The sequence below is a fragment of the Salmo salar genome, chromosome ssa14, assembly GCF_905237065.1.
Source record: "Salmo salar chromosome ssa14, Ssal_v3.1, whole genome shotgun sequence".
NCBI classification, from domain to species: Eukaryota; Metazoa; Chordata; class Actinopteri; order Salmoniformes; family Salmonidae; genus Salmo; species Salmo salar.
The window spans coordinates 82,691,103-82,716,607 of record NC_059455.1 but is presented as its reverse complement, the minus strand read 5'-3'; the positions used below and the strand labels follow the sequence as shown (position 1 = coordinate 82,716,607).

Genomic DNA, 25,505 nt, shown 5'->3' with positions numbered 1-25,505 from the left:
TGTTTGTTTGGCCCTTTGATGTAATTCTCAACAGATATTGTATCAGAAAATTGAAGCTGTAACAGACACATTAAGATTTCTAAAATCTTCAGTCAATATTTTCATACTTAGCATTCTTTTTGAGAGTGCTTGACATGCATTGTGTAATGATACAGTGACTGATGGCATGACATCCTTCAGTGGCCTTAGCTTCTCAGGTGTTTTTATCTGAACTAAGGAGAGAGGACATATACAGTGGTGGCATACCAAATGGCACCCTATTCCCTTTATAGCAGTGGTATTCAAACTTTTTTGGAAGAATATGTCACGACCCCACCACACCCCAAATCTAATGGCACAACCTTAAAATCTGTCAATTTTGATTTTACATCAACAAATAACCTTCAATTCATTATAATTTCATTAAACCAATAAATACATTTACTCAATAACGTTTAATTTTTGAACCTATCTTTCTCAGAAACGTTTGTATATTCTCATTTACTATAATCTGCAATCTAATTTTTTGTGTGTACATTTTGGTGACCCCACTGCAGTTCCCCCATGATCCGAAACGTTGAATACCACTGCTATATAGTGCATGACTTTTGGAGTCCTATTGGGTCCTGGTCAAAGGTAGTGCACTATATAGGGAGTCATTTTGAACCATAGCGTTACAGCCTGTTTGCTGTGCCATCTCTCCATGTCTTTGCAGAGGGGGAGAAATCGATACTGAAGAATCATCTTGAGCAGAAGCCTCAGGCGCAGTGGGGCTCCATGGACCCTTCCAGAATAAACAGAGGTCCTCTGGAGGATATCAACTCACCTGAACAGTGAGTTGTCCTCAAAACATCTCTCTCCTCCTAATTCATTTTTTCTTCTTCCTGTTGACTTTTTCAACAAACTATACATCAGATATATTGTTACCACCAGCAGCACTGCATGGCAGTTGTTCTGGTACCAGCTCTGTCTGAGATTCCTAAAGATTGGAAAGCTGCCACGGTCATCCCCCTCTTCAAAGGGGGAGACACTCTAAACCCAAACTGTTACAGACCTATATTTATCCTACCCTACCTTTCTAAAGTCTTTGAAAGCCAAGTTAACAAACAGATCACCGACCATTTCAAATCCCACCGTACCTTCTTCGATATGCAATCTGGTTTCCAAGTGAATCATGGGTGTACCTGAGCCACACTCAAGGTCCTAAACGATATCATAACCACCATCGATAAAAAAACAATACTGTGCAGCCGTCTTCATCGACCTGGCCAAGGCTTTTGACTCTGTCAATCACCGCATCCTTATCGGCAGACTCAAAAGCCTTGATTTCTCAAATGACTGCCTCGCCTGGTTCACCAACTACTTCTCAGATAGAGTTCAATGTGTCAAATCGGAGGGCCTGTTGTCCGGACCTCTGGCAGTCTCTAACCAAAAACCCCGAAACACATAAAACAAACACCCCCTGCCATATCCTGACCAAACTACATTAACAAATAACCCCTTTACTGGTTTGGACGTGACAGACCCAATCATCTTTCTTTCTTCACACACACACTATGTTTTACTATACTTGTGGGGACCAAACAATTGATTCCCATTCAAAATCCTATTCCCTAGCCCCTAAACCTAATCATAACCCTAAAAGACCTGGGCAGAAAATGTTTGTATTTTGTAGTTAATTTGAAAATGCCAACTTTTTATATACTTGAGGTAGTCGACTATAATTTATATAGATTTTCAACTAAAAGGCAACTATTTTATTTGATATTCAAATACAGGTCTCAGAAAAACAAAGAATATTTGAAAGTATTTTGAATAACTCTCAGTAAACCAAATAATGTTTGAAGGAATTTGAATACAACAAAATATACTTGATGGCTGCCAAATATTTGATGAAGAACCAAAAACTACAATAGTTAGTTGAATTAGTCAAAATATATGATCATAAGCACATGGTTTGTAGGGCTCTAAGATATGAATCTTAATATAACCTGTAGCCTAGAATTAAATACACGAGGGACATGGAATCACCTCAAATTACAGTAAACCAGGTTTGCAGCTTCAAAAGAACAAACAAATATATTTTTATAATGTGTGACATAAGGTAATACAGTAACACTTGACACCAGCCATACTTGGTGTCAAAGTGGTTTCTGTATAGCACTTTGTGACATCGGCTGATGTAAAAAGGGCTTTAGAAATAAATGTGATTGATTGATGGATAATAGCCTTCAAGTGACTTTCAAAAATATTTTTCTTTAGGAATTGCAATAATCTATCTACTACTACTACAAAGGTAGATCATTCAAGTGATGTTCACCATGTTTAAAAAAAATGTGTAGTAACTGTGATTATAACAATAGCAACATTGTTGTTGCGTAGGACTTTGAAATGTCTTTATAATCGCATAATAATGTTATTACGTAAGTGTAATGAAGAACAGTCACTTTCCTGTCTCGCCTCCAGACTGTAGTCAGTGCAGCTCAGGGGAGCCTTCACTTGCTAGCTCCAGGGCCAGAGCAATTTATGGATGCTCTGGGGTAATTCCGACATTTGGGGATCTTATCCGCTGCTAATGACGAATTAGTCTGGAATTCCTATGAAGTAGTTGACACATTTATTAAACTTGTAGACCATGTGAGGTAGTCTGAATGGCAAAATAAAATACTGGGCTAGCGGAGCAAAAAGAGCGTGGCTCACAGTTCGGCTGCAGCTTCGCCACCACCACAATAGCATCAAAAACTATAGTTAACTTACTACGTTACCCATAATGCACTTTGGTGTTTTAAAGCTATACCCCTACTTTACCAACAGTAGTTACAAAAACTCTCAGCTCATTGCTAGGCAATCAAAATTCTATTTGAAAATAAGGGAGAGCCGCACACTCTAGGAGCTTAGATGCAAAAATGTAATATCCAACGTTTCGACAGGCAAGCTGTCTTCATCAGGGTATGATCACAAACACTGTGAGATGACTCATGTATATAGTGTCAAAACACACACATGTGTCTTTGGCCTAATATCATTGGTTAGATCAAAATGCTATTACCAAAGTATTATGTAACAACATGCTAATAAAATGTTTTCTCCAAAAGTAAGTACAGTTTTATTACACAGGCACAATAACTGTAATGTTAAGTGTCACTGAGAATGCTACAGTAACAGTAACAAAATATGTCTATTAAGTCTTGAAAGGAAAGAAAATATCCCAAAACTGCCTTCTTGAATCAAATACAGCCAAGGTAGTTAGTTTGTATTCTGAGTAAACTATCCCTTTAAAGATGGTATAGTGTGAGTTTGAAACAAGAACACTTATCTGTTACAAAATATAATTGGTTTGACTTAATTATGTAAACCTGAGGCGATGGACATTCAGGAGAATGAACATTTACAAAATGTTCAGCTATAAATGTATTGTATCAGGTATCAAGGTAAGACCCATGTGCAGACTGTGTGAAGTAACAATGTTTATTGTAACAACAGGGGCAGGCAAATGCCAGGTCAAGGCAGGCAGGGGTCGATAATCCAGAGTAGGAGCAAAGGTACAGGACAGCAGGCAGGCTCAGGGTCAGGCAGAGTGGTCAGGCAGGTGGACACAGGGTCAGGACTTGCAAGGTTCAAAAACCAGGAGGACATTGAAAAAGAGGGTCTGGGAAAAGACAGGAGCTGACAAGACAAAACGCTGGTAAGCTTGACAAACAAGACGACCTGCCCAAGACAGACAGAAAACACAGATATAAATACCCAGAGGATAAGTGGGGAAGATGGGTGACACCTGGAGGGGGTGGAGAGAAGCACAAGGACAGGTGAAACAGATCAGGGTGTGACAGTATTGTGTGTAGATCAAGTGAATAATTTAGTTCCAAAATGTTATATATCAATGTTCAGAAGTATTTGTAAATTAGCTTTTAATGTTAACAGTTTTTTTCATGGTTGTTAAATGAGAAGACATATTTGTTTAAAATCTATCACTTTATGGTTTCCTTTCAAAGACAAATAATCATGTTTTACTGCAAAATGCTATATATCCGGTTCACTCTCAGAGAAGTAAGTAGTACTGCTATGTCTTACACAGTCAAATGTAACAAATAGCAAAACATTTTTAAAGAAATGTACAAATGATACATTTGTGACATCAATATTATTGTATTTTTTTATCAATACAGTAATATGAGATCTGTATGTAAAATATTTACGTTTGGTTTTCAGTCATTTCGCAGATGCTCTTATCCAGAGCGACTTACAGTTAGTGCATTCATCTTAAGATAGCTAGGTGGGCCTCCCGAGTGCCGCAGCGGTCTAAGGCTGTGCCACTAGAGATCCTGGTTCGAGTCCAGGCTCTGTCGCAGCCAGCCGGGACTGGGAGACCCATGGGGCGGCGCACAATTGGCCCAGTGTTGTCCAGGTTAGGGGAGAGTTTGGCCGGCAGGGATGTTCTTGTCCCATCGCGCTCTAGCGACTCCTGTGGTGGGATGGGCGCAATGCACGCTGACACGATCGCCAGGTGTACGGTGTTTCCTCCGACACATTGGTGCGGCTGGCTTCCGGGTTAAGCGGGCATTGTGTCAAGAAGCAGTGCGGCTTGGCTGGGTTGTGTTTCGGAGGATGCACGGCTCTCAACCTTCATCTCTTCTGAGTCCATACGGGAGTTGCAGCGATGAGACAAGACTGTTACTACCAATTGGATACCATGAAATTAGGGAGAAAAAGGGGTAAAAGAAAGAAAATATATACAGTGCCTTGCAAAAGTATTCATCCCCCTTGGCGTTTTTCTTATTTTGTTGCGTTACAACCTGTAATTTAAATGTATTTTTATTTGGATTTCGTGTAAGGGACATACACAAAATAGTCCAAATTGGTGAAGTGAAATAAAAAAAATACTTGTTTAAAATAAATTGATATTTTTTTTAACGGAAAAGTGGTGCGTGCATATGTATTCACCCCCTTTGCTATGAAGCCCCTAAATAAGATCTGGTGCAACCAATTACCTTCAGAAGTCACATAATTAGTTAGATTGCACACAGGTGGACTTTATTTAAGTGTCACATGATCTGTCACATGATCTCAGTGTATATATACACCTGTTCTGAAAGGCCCCAGAGTCTGCAACACCACTAAGCAAGGGGTACCACCAAGCAAGCGGCACCATGAAGACCAAGGAGCTCTTCAAACAGGTCAGGGACAAAGTTGTGGGGAAGTACAGATCAGGGTTGGGTTATAAAAAAATATCAGAAACTTTGAACATCCCACAGAGCACCATTAAATCCATTATTAAAAAATGAAAAGAATATGGCACCACAACAAACCTGCCAAGAGAGGGCCGCCCACTAAAACTCACAGACCAGGCAAGGAAGGCATTAATCAGAGAGGCAACAAAGATACCAAAGATAACCCTGAAGGAGCTGCAAAGCGCGTGAATAGCGCGTGAATAGTTATGTGCGCTAAAGTTTTCTGTTTTTTTGTATTATTTCTTGTTTGTTTCACAATAAAAAATATTTTCCATCTTCAAAGTGGTAGGCATGTTGTGTAAATCAAATGATACAAACCCCCCAAAAATCTATTTTTATTCCAGGTTGTAAGGCAACAAAATAGGAAAAATGCCAAGGGGGGTGAATACTTTCGCAAGCCACTGTATATATGTAAAAGAATAAGATAGCTAGGTGAGACAACCACATCAAAGTCAATATACTGGATACAAACATTCCATTTCAGCTAAGTAATGGATATATAGCATTTTGCAACAAAACCCATTTTAATACACATCTATGCATTAAGAATCTGAGAACAATAATATTTTACACACACATGAATTTACCCGTAAGCAATACATTCTGATCAAAAAACACTAATGTGAAAAATGTGTGGATATACTGTAGTGTTTTGGAACAAAACTCTTCAAATATGACTGTCAGATAGATTGGAATAGTATAGGATATTGTGTGTGCTCTGTTCATTCTATTTCTATCTTCAACATGCAGTTCCAGATACAGCCCTGCCATTAGTTGAAGGCAGCCAATCCAAAGTTTCAGAAAAGTAGTCACTTCCTGAGATCTGTATTCAATTAGTTTTAAAAAGTAGTCTTTTTGGGATCTGTATTTAAATATTTGTTCCCCTGGATTCTTTTTTTCTCCACACATTCTAGTTCAAACTATAGTTACCCCGGGTCTGAACCCTAACCCCAAACTCCTAACCCTAATTCTAACCCTAATTTCTCACCCTGACCCTAAACGTTACCCCTAAGCCTAAAATAGCCTTTTTCCTTGTGGGGAACGGCAAAATGTTTTACTATCCTTGTGAGGACTTCTGGTGCCCACAAGGATAGTAAAACTAAACACACACACAGACACTTCCCCTCACTCACACACACACACACACACACACACACACACACACACACACACACACACACACACACACACACACACACACACACACACACACACACACACACACACACACACACACACACACACACACATAGCACAGCTGACTGACTGCATGTTGTCCCAACTCTTAAAATGTGGCGGTCCAGAACACTCATAGCACACTCAGGTGACAAATAAAGAACTACCTTCACTTATTATTCATAACCAGGCTGGGGAATGTCGACTTCATCAGAGAGGGGAAAAAAGAGTTTCATGCATCATTGAGGGCCCTTCATTCCCTCCTCCTCCCCCTGTCCTCACAGTTCTCCTCTCCTCCTATGTTCATCTAACTGGGACTGGATAGAGAGAACACATGAGAAAGACAGATGGAGAGAGAGCACGAGAACAAGAGTTAGGACATGCGAACAAGAGCGCAAGCAGAAAAGACACGAAAGAGAGAGAGAGGGCAGAGAATGAGGCAGCGAGAACAACTCATAAGAGAGCTGGCCATCCCCCAAGAGAAGCAAACAGAACAGCCCACTTCAGACCCCCACCACATGCAGGACAGACAAGACAGGACGCACCAACCCATCCAACCCCCCACTCCTAGCACCCCCTGTCAGCCATCCTGACAACACCCCCACATCCACTGAGGACCCACAAAAGCCACAAATTGTGCTCCTAATAGACTCAAATGGGAAATTTGTGCAGGAAAACAAACTCTTTCCTAAACAGAAAGTGGCTAAACTGTGGTGTCCAAACACCGCGTGTCCATAATTCACACAGGCACAAACAATCTGAGGGCCCAGCAGGAAAGGGTGGCCACAGCACTCAAGGGAGTGATTGAAAAAGCTTCTTCCACTTTCCCCCTACACACGTGGTCATCTACACCCTGCTACCACGAAAAGACGTTCACCTTGCCACCATACAGCGGGTGAATGCAAGCATTTCCCATGACTGTGTGTCAACACCAAATGTTTACCTGGCCCATCACTGCACCCTGGAGTTGGACAGCCTCTGCAACCAGGTACAGCTCTACAAGGTCACGCTCCCCACCTTTGCCAGGACCCTGAAAGACATTGCACTCAACTACAGCCCCAGCAACTCACAAAAGAGCAACAGAGTGTCGAGCACCCCGCCCAGACCTGCAAGAGTCCCTACCAGACCTGCGAGACTGCCCCTGGAACAGCGAGACTCCCCCCGGACCTGCGGGACTCACCCCAGACCTGTGAGACTTCCCCCGGACCTGCGAGACTCACCCCGGACATGCGGGACTCACCCCGGCAACTCACAAAAGAGCAACAGAGTGTCGAGCACCCCGCCCAGACCTGCAAGAGTCCCTACCAGACCTGCGAGACTGCCCCTGGACCAGCGAGTCTCCCCCCGGACCTGCGGGACTCACCCCGGACCTGTGGGACTCACCCCGGACCTGTGAGACTTCCCCCGGACCTGCGAGACTCACCCCGGACATGCGGGACTCACCCCGGACCTGCGAGACTTCCCCCGGACCTGCGGGACTTCCCCCGGACCTGCGGGACTTCCCCCGGACCTGCGGGACTCACCCCGGACCTGCGGGACTCACGCCGGACCTGCGGGACTCACCCCGGACCTGTGAGACTTCCCCCGGACCTGCGAGACTCACCCCGGACATGCGGGACTCACCCCGGACCTGCGAGACTTCCCCCGGACCTGCGGGACTCCCCCCGGACCTGCAGGACTCACCCCGGACCTGCGAGACTCACCCCGGACCTGCCGGGACTCACCCCGGACCTACGGGACTTCCCCCGGACCTGCGGGACTCCCCCCGGACCTACGGGACTCCCCCCGGACCTACGGGACTCCCCCCGGACCTGCGGGACTCCCCCCGGACCTGCTGGACTCCCCCTGGACCTGCAGGACTTCCCCCAGACCTGCACTCAGAGGACCTACACCCAGACCACAGCACCACTAGCCACACCCCCACCCCAACCAGTCTATATAGGCCCCCCAGATCAGGCCTATGCCCCCCCCCCCCCCATGCCCCCCACCCTTACAGAAAGGACCTCAACATGACAGCCACACATATGCCCAGAACGTGAGCAGGCAAACCAGCCCACCCCATCTCCTACTCCCAAGCAAACCCCATCCTGCGATCTAAGAGGCAATCACCAGATATTCTGCTCAAATCTAATGGTCCGAAACTAAACTATGAGAATAACAACACTGGACACTATGGTACACAAAGCTTTTACCATCTCATGCTGGAATATACAAGGTCTGAGGCCATCTGCCGTTGGCCTATAGAGCAGAAACCCAGACTTCACCAAAGAAATTGAAAATTCCTACAAGAAACATGGTATAGAGGAAATGGACCCACTAGCTGCCCTCTAGGTTACAGTGAGCTGGTAGTCCCATCCACCAAACTAACAGGAGTGAAACAAGGAAGGGACTTACAATAGGGGGTTTGCTAATTTGGTATAGATCAGATCTAACTCACTCTATTCAATTAATCGAATCAGGAACATTTTACATCTGGTTAGAAATAAATAAGGAAATTATCTCGACAGAGAAAAATGTCCTCTGTGTGCTACCTATATCCCCCCCACTAGAATCCCCATACTTTAATGAAGACAAATTCTTCACCCTAGAGATCAACCACAGGCTCAGGCACAAGTACTAGTCTGTGGTGACCTAAATGCCAGAACTGGACAAGAACCTGACATCCTCAGAACACAGGGGGACAAACACCTACCTGGACAGCATCCCCTCCCCAATATGCCCCCCCAGACAAAACTATGAAATCATAACCAACAAAAACAGGTCACTCATGCAGCTATGTCGCACACTGGGTCTGTACTTAGTCAACGGTTGGCATCGAGGGGACTCCTACGGTAGGTACACCTCAAATCAAATGAAATCGAATTGTATTTGTCACATACACATACTTAGCAGATGTTATTGCGGGTGTAGTGAAATGCTTGTGTTCCTAGCTCCAACAGTGCAGTGGCATCTAACAATTCACAACAATTCACACAAATCTAAAAGTAAAATAATTGAATTAAGAAAATCTAAATATTAGGACAAGCAATGTTGGACAGGCAGCCTCTAATGTGCAGGGTTGAGTAACTGGGTGGTAGCCGGCTAGTGACAGTGACTAAGTTTAGGGCAGGGTACTGTGTGGAGGCTGGCTAGTGATGGCTATTTAACAGTCTGATGGCCTTGAGATAGAGGCTGTTTTTCAGTCTCTCGGTCCCAGGTCTGATGCACCTTACTGACCTTGGCTTCTGGATAATAGTGGGGTGGACAGGCAGTGGTTTGGGTGGTTGATGTCCTTGATTATCTTTTTGGCCTTTCTGTGACATTGGGTGCTGTAGGTGTCCTGGAGGGCAGGCAGTATGGCCCGGGTGATGCGTAGGGCAGACCGCACCACCCTCTGGAGAGCCCTGTGGTTGTGGGCAGTGCAGTTGCCGTACCAGGCGGTGATACAGCCCAACAGGATGCTTTCAATGGTGCATCTGTAAAAGTTTGTGAGGGTCTTAAGGGCAAAGCCAAATTTCTTCAGCCTCCTGAAGTTGAAGCTTGAGCTTTCTTCACCACACTGTCTGTGTGGGTGGACCGTTTCAGATTGTCAGTGATGTGTACGCCAAGGAACATGAAGCTTTTCACCTTTTCACTGTGGTCCCGTCGATGTAGATGGGGGCGTGCTCCCTCTGCTGTCTCCTGAAGTCCACCATCAGCTCCTTCATTTTGTTGACGTTGAGGGAGAGGTTATTTTCTTCGCACCACTCTGCCAGGGCCCTCACCTGTAGCTCATCTCTTGGCAGTAGTATTGTAGATTACTTTATCACCAACCTCAACCCAGAGTCTCTCAGAGTGTTAAGTCAGCCCACTGACATCCCTATCAGATCACAGCAAAATCACATTCTACTTGAACAGAGCAATACTCAACCATGAGGCATCGAAGCCTGACAAACTGCATGCCATTAAGAAATGTTATAGATGGAAGGAGGGTAGTGTAGAAACCTACCAAAAAAACATTGTCCAACTACAAATCCAATCCCTCCAAGGCAACTTCCTGGACAAAATGTTTCCCTGCAATAGTGAAGGTGTAAACTTAGCAGTAGGAAGCCTGAACTATATTTTCGACCTATCAGCTAATATACAACATTTAAATTCAGGCAGAAAACCTAAGACAACTAACAACAATGAGAAATGTTTGATGAAGAATGCAAAAACGTAACAAATTTATTTAGAAACCTATCCAAACAAAAACACATGGACCCAGAAAACCTTAGTTTACGCCTTCACTATGGTCAAACAGTAAAACAATCTAGAAATACACTAATAAAACAGGAACAGCATGTTTGGAAACAGCTCACTGTGATTGAAGAATCCATAGAAACAAATCACTTATGGAAAACTGGAACACATTAAACAAACAACAACAAAGAGCTATCTATCCAAAATGGAGATGTATGGATCAACCACTTCTCCAAACGTTTCGACCATATAACAAAGCACCAAGAGCAAAAACATATACATGATAATTTACAAAACTTAGAAACATCTATTAAAGACTACCAGAACCCACTGGATTCTCCAGTTACATTGAATGAACTATAGGACAACATGCAAACCCCTCCACACCAAAAAAGCCTGTGGTATTGATGGTATACTAAACAAAATGATAAAATATACAGACCACAAATTCAAATAGGCTATTCTTAAACTCTTCAGCATTATCCTCAGCAATGGCATCTTCCCCAATATTTGGAACCAAGGTCTGATCACCCCGATCCACAAAAGTGGAGACAAATTTGACCCCCATAATTACCATGGAGTCAATAGCAATCTCGGAAAAATCCTCTGCAGTATCTTCAACAGCAGACTCCAACATTTCCTCTGTGAAAAAAATGACCTGAGCAAATGTCAAATTGTATTCTTACTAAAATACCGTACGACAGACCATGTATAGACTATGCACACCCGTATTGACAAACAAAACTAAACAAAATAAAAAAAGCTTTTGACTTAATTTGGCATTCGGATATGCTATACAAAGTGATGAAAAGCGTGTTCGGGGAAAAACATATGACATTGCCATTAGGAAAAAGATATGGCATTATAAAATCTATGTACACAAGTGTTAGTTAAAAACACACAGATGTCTTTCCACAGGGCCGTGGGGTGAGACAGGTATGCAGCTTGAGCCCCACCCTATTCAACATACTGTATATATCAATGAATTGTCGAGGGCACTAGAACAGTCTGCACCACCTGGTCTCAACCTACTAGACTTGGAAATCAAATGTCTACTGTTTGCTGATTATCTGGTGCTTCTGTCACCTAGAAGCATCATCTAGATCTTCTGCACAGATTCTGTCAGACTTGGGCCCTGACAGTAAAACTCAGTCGGACAAAAATAATGGTGTTCCATAAAAGGTCCAGTAGCCAAGACAACAAATACACATTTTATCAAGACACTGTGGCCCTAGAGAACACAAAGAATACCTACCTCCGGCCAAAAAATCAACACCACAGGTAACTTCCACAAGGTTGTGAACCATCTAAGAGACGAGGCAAGAAGAGTCTTCTACGCCATCAAAAGAAACATTGAACTCAACATCCTATTTCAGATTTGGCAAAAATACTTAAATCAGTTATAGAACCCATTGCCCTCTATGGTTGTGAGGTCTGGGATCCATTCACCAACCGAATTGACAAAATGGGACAAACACCCAATAAACACTCTGCCTGCAGAATTCTGCAAAAATAAACTTTGTGAACAACGCAAAACCCCTAACAATGCATGCAGAGTATAATTAGGAATGTACCCGCTAGTTATCAAAATCCAGAAAAGAGCTTCTACAACCACCTAAAAGGAAGCAATGCCCACACATTCCACCACAAAGCCCTCACCTACAGAGAGATTAAACTAGAGAAGAGTCCCCTCAGCTAGCTGGATCTGGGACTCTGTTCATAAACACAAACAGATCCCACAGAGCCCCAGGACAGCAACACAATTAGACCCAACCAAATTATGAGAAAGAAAAAATCTAACTATTTGAGAGATTGGAAAGAATCAACCAAAAAAACTGAGCAAATTGGAATGCTATCTGGCCCTAAACAGAGAGTACACAGTGGCAGAATACCTGACCACTGTGACTGACCTAAAGTTAAAAAAAATCATTGAATATATACAGACTCAGTGAGCATAGTCTTGCTATTGAGAGAGGCCGCCGTAGGTAGACCTGGCTCTCAAGAAAAGACAGGCTATGTGCACACTGCCCACAAAATGGAGTGGAACTGAGATGCACTTCCTATCCTCCTGACAAATGTATGACCACATTAGAGACACATATTTCCCACAGATCACACAGACCCACAAATAATTTGAAAACAAATCAAACATTGATTAACTCCCATATCTGTTGGGCGAAATAGCTTAGTGTGCCATCACAGCAGCAAGATTTGGCCCGATGCCATGAGAAAGGGGCAACCAGTGGAGCACAAACAACATTGTAAATACCACCAATATGTATCTGTTTATTTATCTTTCCTACTATTCGTACTACAACAATTTGCACATTGATAAAACATTGTACATAGCTGATAATATAACGCTTGAAATGTCTTTATCATTTAGAAACTTTTGTGAGTGTTTAGTGTTAGTTTGTAATAGTTTTTTGTTGATGATGTTTCGTCTTTTTACTTTTGGTTATTGTTTATTTCAACTGGAGAGAGAGCGAGAGAAGAAAGAGAGGAGAGAGAGAGAAGAGAGAGAGAAGAGAGAGAGAAGAGAGAGAGAAGAGAGAGAGAGGAGAGAGAGAAGAGAGAGAGAGAGAGGAGAGAGAGAGGAGAGAGAGCTTATGTATGTAACCAGTGATTTACGGCTACGATTGGAAGCAGCACTGGCAGCAGGGCCTGAAAATAGACAGGAGACACTCTGAGCTATTCCCACACCACATTAATGTTTGATCACATGGAGGGAGAGATAGAGAGAGGGTGGAGGGAAGAGCGAGGGAGAGAGAGAGCGCAACATGGTCTCTGCAATTTGTATTATTCTGTACGCTGCATTAGGTTACATTATAACTGGAATAAAGATAAATGGTAATGTTATCTTTTTGTCGGCACTAACTCCGCCATGGTTCACTGGACAAAGCCTATGGGAAATGAATGTCTTTTTTTGGGGGGGGGGTTTGGGATACACACCAAAAATAAGGTCTGTGGGAAACACAGGCCCTGGAGATCTTATACGTTTTGTTCTATGAGATAATCTTCATCAACTAACAACACTGTGAATGTTTTAAGCATGTATGTAATTTAAAAAAGTACATAAAACACAAAGGCTTCATAATTTATAAAGATCATGTTATTACCTGACTGATGTTATCTCAGAAAAAAATCATATAACATATAGCTTGTGTTAACCTCAGACCTTATTTTCGAGATTTATCCCAAAACCCTATTCTTTCCCCATTCATTTTCCCCATAGGGGTGGCTGAACGGTTTTAGGGTTACAAGCTGGTGAGCTCTATAGCCGTTCTAAAATATAATATGAATTTGTGGACCTATAGTATCATATGTCTGACCTGGCCATACAATAGCACACAAATTGGAGGATGTAAGTCAGGGTACGTCAACTAGGTTTGGCCTCAGGCCCCCAAAAATTCTGAGTTAATAGTATATAATTAGTATATAATATTAGCACAACCAATTGGCCTACACTACAAATTAAACAACATTTTTAACACATCTGATTAGTACATAATAAACTCAGTGACAATAACATAATAATTTCGATCTGATTACGCTCATAAAATCCCCATGTCTCTATTCAATTATTATTATTGTCTATTTCTCTGTGCATTGATTGTCAGAAGGTGGGTGTAGCTGGTGCATGAAGTCAGGCACAGGAGAGCAAAATGAGTGAGCAACGTACTTTACTCAAAATAAAGGCACAAGGTAACAATACACTTGACCAAATACAAACGATAAAATATTACGCACGGGTGAAAACAGCACCCGTCGAAATACCAGCCGTCATGAACCGAAATTAACATATAAATAATCACGCACAAAAAACATGGGGGAAACAGATGGTTAAATACATGAACATGGAATTGGGGAATGAAAACCAGTTGTGTAGAAAACAAAGACAAAACCAATGGAAAATGAAAGGTGGATCAGCGATGCCTAGAAGACCGGGGACGTCGACCGCCGAACGCCGCCCGAACAAGGAGAGGGACCGACTTCGGCGGAAGTCGTGACATTGATTGGTGGTCGAAGACAGGTCTACGTAGTCTACTGCAGGCTACGTAGACCTTATTAGTTCAGAATAATTAGCTTGATACCAAGAGAAAATGTCGCTATCTAAAAGTGTCAAAAGAAAGGTGTGTAATGAAAATTGAAGTTTCGGGAAAGAATGTACAGAGATAGATGTTCATCTTACCATCTTATGCAATGAAAATGTTGCTGTTTGCGAGGAATTCAATCTCAGAAGGCATTATGAATCCAAGCATGGAACTTTAAAAGTGGCCTTCCCGCCCCAGACAGAAGCTTTAACTGCAAGCTACACACACAGCTTTTTTGGCTGGCAATTTCTGTCACTTAAACGGGTTAAATCTGCAGTTACAAGGAAGAGAGAAAACAGTCGTGGACTGGCCTTTACTAGGAAGCTTGAGTTGTTCAATTTGGACTTGTCATCTGTGTAATATTCATATGTGTAAACATACTGAATTATAATTGGATGCATTTTACCGCCGTATCATACTGTGCTATGATTGGTTAAGACCACCCAGATGGTTAAGTCATGGTCAGTTGATCATGGTTGGAGATAGGTGAACATGCCAGTTGTAGCTAGCTAATAAAGAGCTACGATAAGAAATATCCTGTAGTACTGCATTTGATTATTTTGTACAAAGCGTGCAAAACAAGACATGGTGTCAGAGTAAAAGGTCTTAAAATATGGATTTTTCTGGAGTTCCTTCACCTCGAATGGACTGGGAGTCTACAAACGTACCCGATACATGGCGTAAGTACAAACAGCATGTGGAGCTAATGTTCACGGGTCCTCTGAAGGAAAGAGGAGAAGAGGAAAAGTGCAGCTACCTGCTCCTCTGGATCGGTGAAAAATGGAGAGATATTTACAACACATGGACACTTACCGAGGCTGAATCAAAGGTACTGAAAACATACTACGATCGTTTTGAAGCATATGTTGTGCCGAAGACCAACACAATTTTCGCTAGGTACAAATTCCATGAGAAAGTACAGGGAGCTGGCGAGTCTTTTGAACAGTTTGTGACTGAGCTACGTCTGCTTGTGAAAGACTGTGATTATGCAAACAAGGATGAGATGGTCAGGGACCGTATTGTATTTGGAATACACTCACCGCGAGTGAGAGAGAAACTTTTGAATGTTGGGTCTGAGCTAATGCTGGACAAAGCTATCGACATAGCCAGATCTCACGAGCTAGCACAGGCTCAGATGAAACCATTTCGCGCGGCAGCACGAGCGCATCACATGAACAAGCAGTGCACGCAGTCAGGCAGACATCAAAGCACACCTCCGGTGCCCAGAGAGCGCATTTTAGAACGGAGAGAGACAACTCCAAAACAGAGCAACACAGACTCAAAACGCCCCAAAACGTGGATATTGTGGATACAAAGTGCATGGCAAACAAGGAAATTTCCCAGCTAAAGGCAAAACAGTGTGCTAAATGTGGTAAATCTTTGCAAAAGTGTGCAGAGCTTACTGTGGAAAAACAGTACACTCAGTGAGTGAAGATGAAATGTCAATCAAAGAGTCAAATGCTGATGAACTGTTTATTGATTCAGTGACACAGAAAAGTCAAATATCAGAGACAGAGCAAGCCTTTGCTGACATTGAGATAGGAACACAAGGCACAGAGCTAAAGTTCAAACCAGACACTGGTGCAGAAGTAAACATTATTCCTCTCAATAAGTACCGCAGCTTGACATCTGAGTGCGAGCTACAGACCACCACTCACAGACTGACTGGTTATGGTGGTGAACAGCTCCCAGTAAAAGGCACATGCACTTTCAAATGAAAATACACGGAAAGTGACATGATGTTGGACTTTTACGTTGTTGACACGAGAGCACCTGCAGTGCTAGGTCTTAAAGCATGTTTAGACATGGACCTCATCAAGATAGTTTTATCAGTGACAGCACCAGTAGAGATATAAAATGTACTGGAGGAGTTTTCTGATGTTTTTACAGGAATAGGATTATAGGATCCCAGGAGAATGTACCATTCACCTTGACCCAGACGCAACCCCTGTGGTCTACCCACCGAGAAAGATTCCCCTTGCTCTCCGTGCCCGTCTGAAGAAAGAGTTGGAGAGCATGGAGCAATCTGACATAGTCACCAACCGACTGACTGGGTAAATGCGTTAGTGGTGGTGGAGAAACCACGCTCAGGCAAGCTCCGAGTATGCCCCGACCCAAGAGACTTGAACAAGGCTATCAAATGCCCCCATTATCCTTTACCGACGCTAGATGGCATCACACACAAGCTAGCGGGAGCACACTACTTCAGTGTCATGGACGCTAGATCAGGCTACTGGGCTATCAAGCTCACAGAAGAGTCATCTAAGCTCACAACATTCAACACACCGTTTGGACGCTACAGGTTCCGTCGCCTGCCTTTTGGGATTATCTCAGCCCAAGATGAGTTTCAGCGAAAGATCCACGAAGTGTACGAAGGCCTCGACAGAGTTGTGGCAATTGTGGACGACATCCTTGCCTATGGTCGAACCAAAGAGGAGCATGACCGAAACCTCCGCGCGATGCTGCAAAGGTCCCGCGAGAGAGGAGTCCGGCTCAACCCCGAGAAGAGCACAGTCGGCGCTACAGAGGTCAGCTACTTCGGACATCTTCTCACAGCGACTGGAATCAAGCCAGATCCACAGAAGATCTCAGCCATAAAAGAAATGGAGCCACCAAAGAACCGTGCAGAGCTGGAAACAGTGCATGGCATGGTCAACTACTTAGCCAAGTTCGCACCCTGCCTCTCCAATGCTAATGCACCCCTGCGTCAACTGCTAAAGCAGTCCAGTGAGTTTCTCTGGCACAAGCAACACGACATTGCTTTCCAGAATGTGAAAGACTTGATCACGAGAGAACCAGGACCAATCCTTGCCTACTACAACCCCAACAAAGAGCTCAACTCCAAGTGGACGCGTCAAAGTATGGACTAGGTGCAGTGCTACTGCAAGAAGGAAAGCTCATCGGCTACGCTTCCAAATCTCTCACAGACTGTGAAATCAACTACGCTCAAATCGAAAAGGAGCTCTATGCCATTCTGTTCGGATGTAAACGTTTCCATCAGTACGTATATGGACGACAAGTCATTGTGGAATCCGACCACAAGCCCCTTGAGTCAATCATGAGGAAACCACTAGCCGCAGCCTCGCCAAGGCTACAGAGAATGATCCTTCAACTACAAAAATATGACTTCACAATCACTCACCGTCCAGGCAAAGACATCCCTGTCGCAGACACACTCTCCAGGAAGTTTCTTACCTACAAGGACAGCAGCCTCAGTGAAGGCATGGACATGCAAGTGCACACCGTGTACAGCAACTTATCAGTTAGTGACACAAAACTGAAGGAGATCCAAGCAGAAACAGAAAAGGACTCACAACTCACACAGCTGAGGAAAGTCATACAGGATGGATGGCCTGAGGAGAGGAGAAAATGCCCTTAGAGCGTCTCAGAATTCTGGAACCATCATGATGAACTATCACAGATCAACGGAATCATTTTCAAAGGAGAGAAAATCATTATTCCTACCAGTCTCAGAGAAGAGATTTTGACAAAGATCCATGCTGGACACATGGGCATGGAAAAGTGCAAACAGAGAGCACGGGACATTTTGTTTTGGTCCGGAATGTGCAAACAAATAGAGGACATTGTTGGTAAATGCGCCATATGTCTTGAACGACGCCCCTCAAACACCAAAGAGCCAATGTTACCTCACTGTATCCCAGACCGACCCTGGCAGGTCGTGGCAACCGATCTGTTCACCTGGAACAACGAGGACTACATCGTAACAGTGGACTACTACAGCAGATACTTCAAACTCGACAAGCTTCACAGCACCACATCTGCAGCTGTGATACACAAGCTGAAAGCAGCCTTTGCCAGGCATGGCATTATAAAGACTTTAATATCTGACAATGGGCCCTGTTACAGATCAAATGAGTTTGAATCCTTCACAAAAGCATGGGAGTTTACACATGTCACCACAAGCCCACATTACCCTCAAAGTAATGGCCTTGCCGAAAAATCTATGCAGATTGCTAAATCACTCATGGACAAAGCAAAAGCAGACAAGAGAAACCCCTACCTCAGTCTCCTTGAAAACCGCAACACTCCAGTTGACAACCTCAAATCATCAGCCCAGCTGTTGATGAGCCGCCAACTTCGCTTAATCATTCCCAGCACCAACCAGCAGCTGCAACCTGAGGTCGTCAGCTACAAGGAAATGCATGAAAACGTGCACAGAGACAACAACAACAAAAGCGATACTACGACAGGTCAGCTAGACTACTGCCACCACTGATCGACGGAGAGTCATTTAGAATCCAGGAGCATGGCCTATGGAAGCCAGCAGTCGTCATCCAGCCAGCTGACACTGAACGTTCATATCATGTCCGCACCGCAGAAGGAGCGGTGTACCGCCACAATTGTCATCACCTACTGAACACAAAAGAACAACACACTGATGAGATGAACTGTTCCCCTGAAAGAGAACGTGATGGACTAAACACACACACAGCACAACATACACCATACTTACCTGCAAGACCACAAGAACTGATGACTGACACAGAAGCATGCTCAGCATCATATCGCACAAGGCCAGGAAGAGAGGTCAAGCCCAGAGCTGTCCTAGACCTGTGAAATGTCAAAGGGTGTAGGCGGATCGCTGCCCTAAAAGAGTTCCAGACTGTAAACGTGTTATTGAAAGTTCACTTGAAATGCTTTGGTATTGTATTTGTTTGAAATGTTAAGATGTAATTTCTACTGTGAAAGCTGAGTTGCTGAGAATCCCTTGTTCGAAAAGTAACAGTATGTTGGATCATTGGTTCAGAGTCTATGTTGATTCAGTTGGTGTAGTATGCAATATAAATGGTTACTTACCTTGAGTTCAAACTACAGAGCATGTATTCAAAAGAAACGCTTAGAATATGTAAAACATTTTTCTTTTGTTTTAAAAGAAGGGGGATGTAATATTCATATGTGTAAACATACTGAATTATAATTGGATGCATTTTACCGCCGTATCATACTGTGCTATGATTGGTTAACCTCTCTAGGGTAGGTGGCACCAAATCGTCCCACCTACGTAACAGCCAGTGTAATCCCGTGGCGCATTATTCAAAAACCTCAAAAATGCAAAAACTTCAATTTTTCAAACATATGACTATTTTACACCATTTTAAAGACAAGACTCTCGTTAATCAAACCACACTGTCCGATTTCAAAAAGGCTTTACAACGAAAGCAAAACATTAGATTATGTCAGCAGAGTACCCAGCCAGAAATAATCAGACACCCATTTTTCAAGCTAGCATATAATGTCACAAAAACCCAAACCACAGCTAAATGCAGCACTAACCTTTGATGATCTTCATCAGATGACAACCCTAGGACATTATGTTATACAATACATGCATGTTTTGTTCAATCAAGTTCATATTTATATCAAAAACCAGCTTTTTACATTAGCATGTGACTAGCATGTGACTAGCATTCCCACCGAACACTGCCGGTGAATTTACTAAATTACTCACGATAAACGTTCACAAAAAGCATAACAATTATTTTAAGAATTATAGATACCGAACTCCTCTATGCACTCGATATGTCCGATTTTAAAATAGCTTTTCGGTGAAAGCACATTTTGCAATATTCTCAGTAGATAGCCATGGCATCACAGCTATTTAGACACCCAGCAAGTTTAGCACTCACCAAAGTCAGATTTACTATAAGAAAAATGTTATTACCTTTGCTGTCTTCGTCAGAATGCACTCCCAGGACTTCTACTTCAATAACAAATGTTGGTTTGGTTCAAAATAATCCATAGATATATCCAAACAGCGGCGTTTTGTTCGTGTGTTCAAGACACTATCCGAAAGGGTAAATAAGGGTGACGAGCATGGCGCAATTCGTGACAAAAAAATTCTAAATATTCCATTACCGTACTTCGAAGCATGTCAACCGCTGTTTAAAATCAATTTTTATGCCATTTTTCTCATAAAAAAGCGATAATATTCCGACCGGTAATCTGCGTTTAGGTAAACAGACGAAAGAAAATAAAGCATGGGGTCGACTCGGGCACGCGCCTAAGCCCATAGTACTCTGATCGGCCACTTGCCAAAAGCGATAATGTGTTTCAGCCAGAGGCTGCCTCGATATTGTTCAGCTTTTTCCCGGGCTCTGAGAGCCTATGGGAGCCGTAGGAAGTGTCACGTTAGAGCAAAGATCCTCAGTCTTCAATAAAAAGAGCCAAGATGAAACACAACTTGTCAGACAGGCCACTTCCTGCATGGAATCTTCTCAGGTTTTGGCCTGCCATTTGAGTTCTGTTATACTCACAGACACCATTCAAACAGTTTTAGAAACTTTAGGGTGTTTTCTATCCAAAGCCAATAATCATATGCATATTCTAGTTACTGGGCAGGAGTAGTAACCAGATTAAATCGGGTACGTTTTTTATCCAGCCGTGTCAATACTGCCCCCTAGCCCTAACAGGTTAAGACCACCCAGAGGGTTAGGTCATGGTCAGTTGATCATGGTTGGAGATAAGTGAACATGCCAGTTGTAGCTAGCTAATAAAGAGCTACGATAAGAAATATCCTGTAGTACTGCATTTTATTATTTTGTACAAAGCGTGCAAAACAAGACAATCTGGAAGGCTACTGCACTTCAGCACACTGAAAAACGACAGACAGAGGGACCAGACAACTTCACCACCAGATTTGAAGACTACAGCATGCCCAAGGATACCATTGCGTTTGTACGTAAACCTTTCACAGTCTGCCCAGGTGGAGAAGTCTCCTCCCTTGCTAAGAAAACGATACCCTCGCTGGATGAGACCACAATTCAAACTGAGCTGATTGAATTCCAGACATCCAGCCATCTCAGGGATGCACTCAGGAGTACGGAGTCCTTGTGTGCGTTTTGGGTGGCATGCTCAGAGAAATACAGTACAATAAAGAAACTTGCATTTTATTTGCTAACAAAGTTTGGATCGACTTACAGATCGTCATTTTCCTATATGAACACAGTATAGATTCAAGACAGGAACTGTCTTTTTACATAAGTCAATCGAGGACTGCCTGCGCATCAAAATCACATCCATCTCACACGACATCCAAAAGATCGTGTCCAAGGGGAAATGCAACTTTTCCCATTGAGTAAGTCACTTAGTGGCCTATATGACTGTATTTAGCAAATACTACCATTATTGTGAGTGCTTATTCAGGGATACTTAGGTCTCAAGCTGACAGTATTTTCTGTTTGTTCTGTCGTTACAGCAGGCTATCCCGATACAGACATTCAGATACATTCATCGCCTTTTTTTCTTTAAATTATTGTTTTATGTAGGATGCTACATCAGTTGCAATTATAAATAGGCCTAATAAAAAAATCCGAAGCCGAAGAACACCATCCCAACCGTGAAGCACGGGGGTGGCAGCATCATGTTGTGGGGGTGCTTGCTGCAGGAGGGACTGGTGCACTTCACAAAATAGATGGCATCAGGAGGAAGCAAAATTATGTGGATATATTAAAACAACATCTCAAGACATCAGTCAGGAAGTTAAAGCTTGGTCGCAAATGGATCTTCCAAATGGACAATGACCCCATGCATACTTCCAAAGTTGTGGCAAAATGGCTTAAGGACAACAAAGTCAAGGTATTGGAGTGGCCATCACAAAGCCCTGACTTCAATCATATAGAACATTTGTGGGCAGAACTGAAAAAGCGTGTGCGAGCAAGGAGGCCTACAAACCTGACTCAGTTGCACCAGCTCTGTCAGGAGGAATGGGCCAAAATTCAGCCAACTTATTGTGGGAAGCTTGTGGAAGGCTACCCGAAGCGTTTGACCCAAGTTAAAGAATTTAAAGGCAATGCTACCAAATACTAATTGAGTGTATGTAAACTTCTGACCCACTGGGAATATGATGAAAGAAATTACATCTGAAATAAATCATTCTCTCTACTATTATTCTGACATTTCACATTCTTAAAATAAAGTGGTGATCCTAACTGACCTAAGCCAGGGAATTTTTACTAGGATTAAATGTCAGGAATTGTGAAAACTGAGTTTAAATGTATTTGGCTAAGGTGTATGTAAACTTCCAACTCCAACTGTATATCTTTACATAACTGGAATTTGGTTACGCAATTGGCTTGAAAAGCGATGGCTTTAGCAGGGACGTGTGATATGAGCTATCACACCAAGCGGAAGCATGAAATGTTATTTTCTTCAGATGATCGATCCCCAAAGCCTGAAGAGCTGTGGATTATGGGTTAGTGGAGAGGAGAAGAGGTTAAAGGGAAGGGGAGGAGATGAAAGGGGAGGAGGGGAGAGGAAAGGAAAGGAGAGGAATGGAGAGGATAGGGGAGGAGAGGAGGCGAGGGGAGGGGAGGGGAGGGAGAGAAGAGAAGAGGAAAGTAGAGGAGATGTAGTGTAGGGGAGAGCAGGGACGAAAGTAAAACGGGGTGAAATGAACTGCCCATTTTCACAGATAACACAAAAGCTGGAATGACGTAGTGAAGTCAGCACATTCCAAAAAAACAGACCAGTCTGACCATGTTTCGCCAAGTTATAAACAAAAAATGGTTTTGAGCAATGTACTATAAGAAGAAAAAAACAGACTCTGAAGTGTTTTTTGGTTGTAGAGTTGTGTTTAGTCAAAGACAGTACAGCATGAAGATAAAACTACAGCTAAGCTAAAACTGCTTCTCCAATAGAAATCCCCGATCACACTTGTAAGCGATGTCATGTCATCTGGTCTAACGGTCGTCTCGCAACGAACTGCGCCTGTGCAGGCCGTCAAATCAAAGGCACTCCTTCGATATAAAGTTGTTTTTGCCGAAAATTAAAATATGTCACTTTCACAAAATTGGAGTACTTAAGACATTGGCTCGAATCTAGGTTGTGCCTTTAGATTAAGAAAAAGGAAGCTTTAAAGGAATAATTTTTTACTTCTCTGATTAACTTCTCAAACCCCAAACCCTAGCCTGGTCTGTTTAGTCTGTTGGAAAAGTACACACCTGTCAAAGGAATTGTCCGTAGACCTCCGAGATAGGATTGTGTCGAGGCACAGATCTCTGGAAAATGTCTGTAGCATTGAAGGTCCCCAAGAGCACAGTGGCCTCCATCATTCTTAAATGGAAGAAATTTGGAAACACCAAGACTATTCCATAAGGAGCTCTGGAGAAAGCCCGGCCCCAGCTGCTTAGAAACTGGAACAATTAGGAGGGGGGGAGAATGGCCTTGGTCAGGGAGGTGACCAAGAACCTGATGGTCACTCACAGATATCCAGAGGTCCTCTGTGGAGATGGGAGAACCTTCCAGAAGGACAACCATCTCTGCAGCACCCCACCAATCAGGCATTTATGGTAGAGTGGCCAGATGGAAACCACTTCTCAGTAAAAGGCACATGACAACCCGCTTGGAGTTTGCCAAAAGGCACCTAAAGACTAAGCTCATGAGAAACAAGATTCCCTGGTCTGATGAAACCAAGATTGAACTCTTTGGCCTGAATGCCAAGCGTCACGTCTGGAGGAAACCTGGCATCATGCCTACGGTGAAGCATGGTGGTGGCAGCATCATGCTGTGGGGATGTTATTCAGCGGCACGGACTAGGAGACTAGTCAGGATCGAAGGAAAGATGAATGGAGCAAAGTACAGAGAGACCATTGATGAAAACCTGCTCCAGAGTGCTCAGGATCTCAGACTGGGGCGAAGGTTCACCTTCCAACAGGACAGCGACCCTAAGCACACAGCGAAGATAACACAGGAGTGGCTTCGGGACAAGTCTCTGAATGTCCTTGAGTGGTCCAGAGCCAAACCTGACAGAGCTTGAGAGGATCTGCAGAGAAGAATGGGAGAAACTCCCCAAATACAGGTGTGCCTAGCTTCTAGCGTCATCCCCAAGAAGACTCGAGGCTGTAATTGCTGCCAAAGGTGTTTCAACAAAGTACTGAGTGAAGGGTCTGAATAGTTTTTTATTTTTAATACATTTGCTAAAATTTCAAAAAAAAACTGATTTTGCTTTTTCATTATGGGGTATTGTGTGTTGATTGATAAGAGGAAAAATAACAATTTAATACATTTTAGAATAAGGCTAAAACATAACAAAATGTGGAAAAAGTGAAGGGGTCTGAATACTTTCTGATTACACCGTAGGTTTCATGTATCATGCTAGCTAGTCTTGGGTGTTAGCCTGGGAAAAGTTACAGGAGAGATGGGTGGGGCGAAAGTAACGCAGTGTAAACTGATGACCTGGAATAAAATAAAACTTAAAGCACAGGCCATTGTCTCCTCTAGTTCATATTGCTTTTATAATGTTCGCAGAATATCAACAAGTGACTGAATGTTTGAAAATTGTTCATGACATCATTAGATTTATGCCTTAATTGACTTGATGGATCAGTTTCTCACATCAAATCAAATCAAATGTATTTATATAGCCCTTCTTACATCAGCTGATATCTCAAAGTGCTGTACAGAAACCCAGCCTAAAACCCCAAACAGCAAGCAATGCAGGTGTAGAAGCACGGTGGCTAGGAAAAACTCCCTAGAAAGGCCAAAACCTTGGAAGAAACCTAGAGATGAACCAGGCTATGAGGGGTGGCCAGTCCTCTTCTGGCTGTGCCGGGTGGAGATTATAACAGCACATGGCCAAGATGTTCAAATGTTCATAAATGACCAGCATGGTCAAATAATAATAATCACAGTAGTTGTCGAGGGTGCAACAAGTAAGTAACATAAGAGTAAGTGTCAGTTGGCTTTTTCATAGCCGATCTTTGAGATTATCTCTACCGCTCCTGCTGTCTCTAGAGAGTTGAAAACAGGAGGTCTGGGACAGGTAGCTTGTCCGGTGAACAGGTCAGGGTTCCATAGCTGCAGGCAGAAC

General features: G+C 43.2%; 1 protein-coding gene across 1 annotated transcript in view; it reads left to right on the top strand.

Annotated features, from left to right (window-relative positions):
* The window catches only part of gabbr2 (gamma-aminobutyric acid (GABA) B receptor, 2), a 362,077-nt gene that overhangs the window by 332,300 nt on the left and 4,272 nt on the right, over positions 1-25,505 (top strand). Inside the window, exon 18 of the mRNA XM_014142790.2 lies at positions 695-812. Coding sequence (XP_013998265.1) covers positions 695-812 — 118 coding nt within the window. The remainder of the gene's footprint in view (positions 1-694; positions 813-25,505) is intronic.